Below are 9,801 nucleotides of genomic sequence, written 5' to 3' on the forward strand. Positions count from 1 at the left end.
CCAAACACACCTTAAACCTTCAAAGAACTGTTCGAAGACTCGTCGTGGACTTTCCTCCGCAGTCACCTGACATCAGGGTTTATGGTGAGGACGGAAGAAGACAAACATTCCTGACATGACAAGGAGCTCGTTGGACCATGGTCACGTCATGCCGGGATAACAATAAATAAACAAATTCATTTCGTAAACATACGGTCGTTGCGTCCTACTGGGCGTAGACCTCGGGTTAATTTTGAAACTATTAAAGCAGCTTTAAACCAATCGGCATCGACCATCGTTTACTGTATGCGTAGCCACTGGTTGCTGATTGGCCCGACTCTTCAGAGTTTCTTGACTGTACTTACAGCCAAAACTGAAGTCGTAGTCGGGAACTAAGTCGATTGCAGAGCTGATCCGAATCACGAAGCGAATCCACAAAATATCGTTCACTCTTATTAGCGTCGTCGTCTGATTCAACGGATGTAAAACGTCGTTGCGAACCTTTCTTTTGACCGATTATGTCAATCGACGCTCTTTTCCAAATCCCTCTTACAACAGGAAACGGCAACAACAACGGCCTCCAAGCAGCAAGTTTTGATGAAGACTTGTAGTGAAGCAGCCCCGACGCACCAGCCTTTAATCAAGTCAGGCCTGGTCAGGGGAGGCGGGAACAGACCTCAACTGTCTGCAGAAGAGCTGGACGCCCAGTTGGATGCTTACAACGCCAAGATGGACACCAGTTAAAAGCACTCTGAGAGGACATTGCTTTACCTACAGTTTTTTTTTTTTTTTTTTTAATCTGGTTATTCTGATCTGATTGATTAGACTTTATTATACTTGTGTTTTGAAGCCATTTTATTGTGCGGACCACCATTTCTGTTGACTCTTCACTGAATTTTTATCACCTGTTGGGACGTATTCATGCCAGGGATCGCTTCCCGAACGTGCAAATGTTCTTGCATCACCCACCCCCCCGCGCTCCACAGCCACGTCAGCACTTCTTTGCAGCTTCGTTGAGGCTATTTTTTCCTCCAACAATCTGATGCCAGGGAGGCCGAGTGACCGATGTTTACGGCCTTACGGTCTGTTGCCATGGCCTTGCTTGCGCACCTCAATGGGGTGAAAGTGGGCCTTCCGCCTCTGTTTACCTTCTACAGTGACTTAGAAGAAAAGTTGTTGGCTCAGAAAAGACCAAATCTGGAGTTTCGTCCTTGTAGAGTGTTTCGGAAAGGTCAAAGTCGAAGGTCGACCTTCGGCTGTCCGTCACGAGCCGAGGCGACGGCCCTGAGCTCCGACCGAGGTCTCTCTCCGACCCCGACAAACGCCGCGTTGTTCGCTCTGTTGGATTCAAACCAACATATTTCCCTTAATGTGGCCTTTAGAAATGCAAACTATGTTGCATTTGAACTTAATCCGAAATGTTTGATTACAAAAGGTAAAATCCTCGGAACAATCTGAGTGGTGATAACGTATGTTATCCCAACGTGATGTGAGCGTTGGAAGGAAGTCTGACCTTTTGTACGAACCCGATCGATGCCAGCGGCAGGTTTCGGTTTGATTGATGACCGAGAAACAGAGAAGAATCTGAAATCGAGTTAAGAAATGCTCAAACTTTCACATTAAAGCCACGTTTTTGTGAAAATATGATGGATTTTTTTTTACGTGCTCTCTGACTTTTAGAGCTCACTGTATATTTAAACTGAAATTATACAAATTTTTACGAGATTTAAAACATTTTTGGTTAAAAGTGCAAAAATTGCAAAGTTAAAAACAAAAAAGGAGCAGCAATTTAATCAATAATAAAATAATTGCCGGTTGCTGTTATTGTATTAATACACAGAGTAAAATAATCTGCTACAGATCAAAGTCTTGCATGAAGATTTTATTGTCGGATTGTAGCTCATGCACAAACATTTAGGAAGTATTTTACTGTTGTTGCTGCTAATTATAATACAATTTGTATTAACACCCCACATTATGTAAACTGACCAAATGTTGATCATGTGTAAAAAAAAAAAAGAAGCATTAGACACAACATATTTTTCTGGCACTCAAGGTTTTAGGGTCTTTAGTTCACTGGTTGGTAATCAAATACATAAGTAATCTGTGGATCTATAAATTACGTTTTTTTCTGAAAAAAAAAAAAAAAAAAGTATTTATTTTTAAGCAAAAATGTGATTTTGGACTGATTTGTAAATGTATGAAATTGTATGTAATTTAAAATGGGCTGCAACTAACTGTTGTTTTTCTTTATCAAGTAATGTATTTATTATTTTTTATTTGACATTTAGTCTTTAAACTGGCAGAACATGGTGTAATGACCTGCTCTTTCACAGTTTAGAGCTCAAACTCGCGTAACTCATCTGTATTGTTTTGACCAAAAGTCCAAAATGGATTAAAGCAGCACATTTTAATGTTAAAATCCTTCAATGCTTAATTGATTATTCGAATTTTCAGAGATGAGCTTAGAATATGCTAAATATGTAACTTTAACTCATTTCTTATTAATTTTCTTTGTTTTTGTGCGTATTGTTTGTGTGTGTGCGTATTTATCCATTGCTCTTATTTATTTTTTTCTATCATTTTTCTTTTTATCTATATTATTTTATGTATTATTTGTATTATGTGTGTATTTGTAAATTGTGTTCATATCGTGTGCACCTTTTCTGTGTTTCTATGCTGCTGTGACGGCTAGATTTCCCCACTGTGGGATTAATAAAGTATAAATCTGGTTTTACAGTTTGTTTTATATATATGTATTGATCAGGCTGACGAGCAGGCTGCTGCATAATAAACTATAAACCCGCCGTTTTTATTGTCTGGCAGCTTGCGGACACCCTCCTGTGTACCGTGCCGATCAACGTGAGCGTTAAGTGCGTCAGTCTATCCAAGCAGATACATGGGTGGCAGTCGGTAAGGTTTAAGAAAAACAGTTTATTCAGCACGGGGAAGTAGCAGGGGTCAAAGGTGAAGGGTCACGTGGGAGGGAGAGTGAGAGAAAGAGAGGGCGTAGCGCTGTTACTGCTGAATGCGGCGGATGGACTGGATCTGAGGGGTCTGGCAGTGGGAGCCAAACTCCCTGAAGTGTTTGTACTCCCCACAGTGACGATCACACTCCATGATATACTGGTATCCACGGTAACCAGGGTACTGGTAGCACACGAATCTGTTGAGAAATCACACACAGATCGAACGCACGAGGAAGTTTAGACGAGATGTTGCAACAGCCCGACAAGTTGTGAAAGTGTTGTTTTTTTTCCGGTGGAGAAAATTAAAACGAGACGTGGACACTCACGCTCCAGACTGGATCCTGAAAGAGCCCACTTCGTTGTTGCACCAGCCCATGGCCTGGAGGGAGGGATAGTCGTCGCTCAGCTCGCCCTTGCGGCCCAGGAAGTTCTCACGCTCGAAGATGGTCATGCGACACTCTCTGTGGTTCTGCAAAAAAAAAAAAAAAAAAAAAAAAATCCCACCGAAAGTACAACGACGCGTTAAAAAGGTTCCTCCGACGGGTTAAATATCCGCGCGGGTGAACTTCCAGAGAGGACTCACAGCACAGGCGATAGGTCTGAAGGAGGTCATCCTCTCGATGTGGTAGGCGTTGCTGCCTCCGAAAGCATCGCACTGAGGGTACTCTCCCCTCTCCAGGATGAACTGCTGCCCCTGGTAGGAGGCGTGCTCGTAGCCCACCCAGCTGAGGGAGAAAGAAGCTGCGTTATAATCTCCTCTTTAAAAACAACAACATCTTTTTGTTTGTTTGTTTGTTTGTTTTTTTTTAACTCACGCTCCGCTCTCCACCCGGAGGGAGCGCACGGTCTCGAAGCCGAACTCCATCACGTTGCAGCACTCGGAAGTGAACTCATGGCGGCGGCCCTGGAAGCACTCCTCGTCGAAGACAATGATCTGACGGGAGGGAGAGAGGGAAGAGGTGTGAGGTCACAAACGACAGCAGACCAACACCGTTTCGAACGCCGGATGTTAAAACGGTCAATTTCGGGTTCGGCAGTGGTGTCTAAAAAAAACTGGGAGGTCTTGTCGCTCCGTCTGCAGACTCACCTTCCAGTGGCCGGAAAACTTGGTGCAATGGTGAGTCATCTTGTCTGGAAGGGAAGCGGGAAAGGAGCAGAGGTCAGAGGTCAGAAGTCAGCTCAACGATGCGTTCGATTGGGATGCAGGGAAAAGAAAGAAAGTCGAGTTTCGAATCCCAAAAAACAACAACAGAGGAGGCTCACTGTGTTTCATCACCTCTGTGTTTTCCGATGCAAATAACAGCTTGTTAAACTTTCTATACAATATATGTGTGTGTGTGTGTGTGTTTCAAAATGCTGTAAAAAGCAGCAGCAGGTCTGGATGTGTGTAGTTCCTGGACCGGAAGCGTATATTTTTTAAGTTGTTACTCGTTAATAAAGAGGTTTAAAGCATTTCTTCATGTTATTCCCTCTTGTCGTCAGCTCCTCCTCTTCCTCCCTGCGGAGGTTTTCCACCATCACCACCCACCGGGTGCAGTGACGGCCTTCGGGCCCCCGGAGCACAGAGCGGCTCCTGTGTGGTTTTTTGGTTGTTATTTTTTTTTTAAGTGTAGATGTGTGTGTGTGTGTGTGTGTGTGTGTGTGTGTGTGTGTGTGTGTGTGTGTGTGTCATGGGGGGGGGGGGGTGCCGCTGCTGCTGCTGCTGCTGCTGTTGTGCCGCCCCGGCCGGCTCGGCTCGGCTGGGTGAGGGGGACAGGGACTCACCTTGCTTTGCTGCCCTTGGGATGTCCTGCCGTGAGAGTGAGAGGAGCCACGCGCCCCCACCCTTTTAAAGCCTCCCCTGGCAGGGGGCCATGCTGAAAGCCCCGGCTCAGCAGCAGGGGAGGGGCCTCTTTTTTTTTTTCTCCCTTTGTCCCCCCCTCGACAAAAGCACCGCTAATCTGTGGAAAGGCAAGAAGTGCAGACACCACACTATCACGGCGGCCGGTGGACGCGGCGTGTACGAGACAAGAAAGCTCCGAGGACCCGCACGGGGGGTCCTTCGGGGAGGAGGGATACGTCTCGAGTGTCCCGCTGCTGTGATGGTTCTCATTCCTCAGTTGATGGGTCCATTGTTTCTGCTCATTCAGATGAATTATTGAGCCAAAAATCTGTCTAAAAACAAAAGATCCGCCTAATATCGAAACCTGCTTCATCCTAAAACCACTTTATTATCATTTACGACAAAAGAAAAGCTTTCTATCCTCACTTTTTACTAGAAAAACGACTCAAAACCGCCCGCGCGTGCGCAATCAGAAAAATAAACAGCAGAGAGGAAGTTATTCATCATCCAGACCGTTGGCGTGGCAACGCTGAATGTGAGACGTTACCAGATAAACTGACCAACACTTCACAACATGAAATAAAAATCTGTCTCTGTTATCAAATTTAAACTTCAACACAGGAGGATGTGATATCTGGTAGATCGGATGAAATGTTTTATTGTGAAAAGTTCACGTTGTTTCATCTGATTTTCAAAATCAAAGTCCTGCATAATTGTTCTTATCACATGTTTAATAACTGAACGGAAAAAAAAATAAAAAAATCCTGAAAGTGTAAACAGATTTAAACAAGAGGCTGGAGTGTGTGTTATCAGCTATGTGTGTGTATGTGAGTGTGTGTTATCATCTATGTGTGTGTTATCATCTATGTGTGTGTGTGTGTGTGTGTGTGTGTGTGTGTGTGTGTGTGTGAGTTCTTACATAATCAACCACTTGTAAACAACAGAGCGGAGGCCTCTCATACGAGCAGCACGGATCTCCAAACGACTTTTATTTCCCCTTGAGCTCGGAGGAACTTCAGCTCAGAATCAGACACTTCCGGACGGATATCACGAATTCAAACTTTCATGTGAACGAACTAAATTAATTAAGGGTTGTTTTTCCTTTCCAAATAAAAACGTAAAATCTACCAAAACACTTCAGTGCAGGAAAGAAACGAGATTATTTTGATTCCTTTGTCGTATCAGAAAGCAACCAGACGAGAGTGGAGATCGATTCCGAGGAGAATTAATTGGCCTCATTAGCTGTCTCAGTCATAAATGTCCAAGTCAAAGGTCATGGGGTCGGTAAAGTTCATAGTCGATGACGGTCGGATGAATTTGACACAAATCAGATTAAATCTCTGGCACCCAAAAAAAAAAAAAACAAAAAAAAAAAGACGACATTTCTAAACGTGATGAAGGAGGAGTGATGAAGAAGCTCTCTGAAACTCTTGTCTTCTAATGAGGAGCGGAGATTTCCAACAGACTCATCTGAAAATTGATTGAAAGGGAAAGTCAGAGCGTGTCAGAAATCAATAGGTTCCCTCCGTTTGTGAATGAAAAAGGTGCACTGCAGATTTTGTGTCAGTGTAAGAAGACGAAAAGGTTGCGGGGATCGATTCGATTTCGGAAAAATAAATCGGCGTCTTCTTCTTCTTCAGTGTGCACAGCTAAGATGCTACAACATTAAATATATAAACCTCTTCTTATTACACTCGAAAAATACTTTAATTTGAAAAACATCAACTTTACAGTGAGGAAAATCCTCTAATATTCTAATATATTCTAGATTCTTTTATTATATTTGTGTTTACATATTTTATTTGTATTAACAAATCTCATAATTTTTTTTTAAAAAAGACGAAAACCATCCACTGTTACACACACAAACACACCAAACCACCAAGTCTGGATCAATCCGCCACTGAAAATAGTCCCAACATATTCACTATTTCCTCATATTTGAATAAACTCTACAGTGAGCAACTGTTTTAGGAATTTTTTTTTAGCCTTTTTTTATTCCAAAATAAAAGTCTATTTTTGTGAAATATTTTGAAATATTTACACACAAGTGGGGACATTATAAAGTATTGAGAAACTAACTCACACAATGTTGACTTTTTATGGGATTTGTTGATAAGAACGACAAAAGCTCTGTCGTTTAACAAAAGAAATGTTCATGTTTAAACAAAAGCGACTGTACAAGCGTTTGTCTTGTCATAAAATAAAGTCTAAAATTGGGAATGTCCTGGATCAAAATGTACAAATAAGGAATATGTACACGGGATTATAAATCTGGTCAGCGTCAGATTTAGGAACTCTTTTCGGACGGTCTGACACCCGGCTGTGGTTTTATCACTGAAGGCGACGACGCGCAGATTACACAGATTAGTTCACACATAATCTGCACGTACCAAACACGATTTTAATCCAATTCCGTAGTGGAAATAATCGCATCAGAGGTGTTATAATCCAGACATAATCTGTTTGACAAAATCCCCAAATCATCCCCATCAACAACAATCTTTATCTCGCCTTTCGGACACCGATGGGCAGCGAGCTTCATGTGCAGCGTTGTCGTCGTTATGATAGATTGATGTTTGTACAACCTTCAGAGAAGGAGAAAATGACAACTTTATTTCATAAATAGGTAAGTACAATCGGTGTTTGTTTTTTTTTTGCTGCATCATATTTGGTCTGGTACACATTTTCATACAGTGTATGAAAATGTTCGTAGTCTCCGGGTCGGAAAAATGCGGGAGTGCCTTAAAGTGCAATACCACTGAGGGCCACTAGGGACTGGCTCCAAAGACAAAACCCAGAGCTATGTTTGGGGATGTGTGGTTGGTCTGATTGACATGCTTGGGGTGCAGTCCGGTTTCTGGTGTAGGTGGGGGGGGGGCGGCATAGTGTCCTCTTTGATCCACCCCTTGCTGATCCCCCAGCTGGTCCAAATATGGTCACTTCTGGCTCCAAAATACCAAGATGGCGACGGACTAAATGCCAGACTGGAGGCTTCAAAACGGCAGGTCACAAATAGATGAACGTCGTTACAGTTGGTTTCCTCTTGGTTTGGTACGACCCAGCTTATGGTGGCTAATGTTACTGACTGTGCAGCTCAGTTTAGTGTTTAATGTTATCTTGCAAAGTTAAAGCTATTGAGCGAATATTACCTACGTTCGCGTTAGCCTCGCTAAAAAAAAAATAGCAGAAGTGACCGCAGGATTGTGGATATAAGGTAAAACGTGGAGTAAAGATGTGAGCCTGGCTCCGCCCACTTATTAATGTATTGCATTAAAGGTTTGCTCAGCCACTTTGTAGGGCGGACCAATGAGCAACCAGTGGGCGTGGCTAATTTATGTTTGTTTTCAGAATGTGGTTCCAAAAGTCGCTCTCGTCGTCGATCTAGATGAAGCAATACACACTACGAACAGTTGCAGCAACGCTCGCTAATTCTGAGGAATCGAAGGCGGAGCAAGAACAATACCTCAAATTTCACTGATCACACCAGGCTAGCGTTACGGTAGCAAAGACCAAGTTCGTACTACACGTTGTAGTTTCAATATGGAGAAAACAGCACAGATCTTTTTTTTTAATTTTTTATTCATAGTCTTGTAGCGTAGTGTTTGTTTGTTACATAAAAAAAATTTTAAAAAATGACCCAAATAGTCAAGTAAATAATGAAAATAAGTTCACGCTTTAGCTCCTCCTTCCTCCTCCTTTAGTGGGCGCGAATGCCGGATTACGGATTTGGGAAACAGTTGAACGTCGCCACCTTTTAATCTCGCAGGTGTTTTGGGGCAAGAGAAGCATCTTAAGTCATAAAGTCAGCTAAATAAGGTAATGTCAGTAAAACATAGAAGCCACCGTTAGCTAAGCATCCCCCGAACCGAGGGTTCGTGACAAAATCCTTCATTGTGATGACCGTAGCGAAGGTGCATTTCAGTGTTTATGAATTCAGTTTTTAATTAAAGCGATATTTCAAATATAAAAATTGACACAGTCCATCTCTAAGTAAAGGAGACGGATCGTTCGGTTTAACGAAGGTTTAAAAGCAGCTGAAATGCCCCCCCTCCCCCCCCAAATAAAATCAAAACGCTACATGTCGTTTTAAAAGTCATTTTAATGTGCTTTTTTTTTTTTTTATTTACGCGTGGAGAGTTTGTAGAAAACCAACAAAATGTGCCGTACGTGTGCCCGACGTTTGAATTATTGGCCCCGTTTTCTGGTCGATTTTTCCTGCTTGAGGCCAAGAAACGTCAAACTTTAAAGTAGTGGGTCTTCGCGTTTCGGGGTCCAACGCCGAAGGACATGTTGCATCGGCTGCCTGTGTAGGTGATAGAGAGAGCGGATTACCTCTTTGTGTCCCCTGGACCTTTTGCATTCCTGGGCTCTACATTGCAACTATAGCTTACAGGGGAACGAGCATCCAAAACACACACACACACACACACACAGTGGTGGCGGTGGTGGTGGGGGGAAACTGCCTCGCTCAGTGCTTTCCTTTGACAGTGAAATGCTTACGGGCAGGCCAGAGGGGGGGGGCCGGCGGCGGTTCCAGGCTATGCGATGACCCGGCGGGCTTTGGCGCGGGCCAACAGTGATGACGAGGGGCTTTCTATTGTGCTCTGAGCCTCCACGTTTGGCCTTTGCCAGAGTATAAAAGCTCGGGTCGGGGGTTGACGGGGACCAGCACGAGCCAGCCTCCCTCACACGGCACTGCAAGCTATACTCACGCAGGTAAGGACACACAGCACACACCACACACACACACGCATCCAAAGAGCCATCATGGGCCCGCCACAGCCAGACAAGCCAACCCTCAGCCCGGGAGAAAGGCCCACAAACAGAAGCCCCAAATGAGCCCCGAACAGCCAAATCCCTCCCCCACTCCCCAGAAAAAGAAAAAATCTCTTGACAGTGTTCACACCTCGCCCGGGGCACATTGAACTTCTCCACCCTCTCCACCCTCCCCTGCTCACCCCTGTAAATCCCGACACTTCCATTTACACCTCTATTTCTGTCCATCTCTGTCTCTCTCTCTCGCACACA

General features: G+C 43.7%; 1 protein-coding gene across 1 annotated transcript; it reads right to left on the reverse strand.

Annotated features, from left to right (window-relative positions):
• Positions 1-2,899: 2,899 nt before the first annotated feature.
• Positions 2,900-4,940, reverse strand: cryba4 (crystallin, beta A4). Its single transcript, XM_069159794.1, has 6 exons — positions 4,713-4,940; positions 4,036-4,079; positions 3,764-3,882; positions 3,532-3,673; positions 3,275-3,417; positions 2,900-3,145 (listed from the first exon to the last, which is right to left on the reverse strand). Exons 2-6 carry the CDS (start codon positions 4,072-4,074, stop codon positions 2,998-3,000), a joined length of 591 nt encoding a protein of 196 aa, XP_069015895.1. The 5' UTR covers positions 4,075-4,079; positions 4,713-4,940; the 3' UTR covers positions 2,900-2,997.
• Positions 4,941-9,801: the final 4,861 nt, after the last annotated feature.

Source organism: Embiotoca jacksoni, unplaced genomic scaffold, assembly GCF_022577435.1.
Source record: "Embiotoca jacksoni isolate LCO1_2020_lvr unplaced genomic scaffold, fEmbJac1.0.p SCAF_10, whole genome shotgun sequence".
NCBI lineage: Eukaryota > Metazoa > Chordata > Actinopteri > Embiotocidae > Embiotoca > Embiotoca jacksoni.

Excerpts from the sequence above, each read along its gene's own strand:
- cryba4 (XM_069159794.1), bottom strand. The coding sequence starts at position 4,074 with ATGACTCACCATTGCACCAAGTTTTCCGGCCACTGGAAG. Across the intron at positions 3,883-4,035 it reads AGTTTTCCGGCCACTGGAAG|ATCATTGTCTTCGACGAGGA; the intron begins GTGAGTCTGCAG and ends CCCTCCCGTCAG. Across the intron at positions 3,146-3,274 it reads TTCAGGATCCAGTCTGGAGC|ATTCGTGTGCTACCAGTACC; the intron begins GTGAGTGTCCAC and ends ATTTCTCAACAG.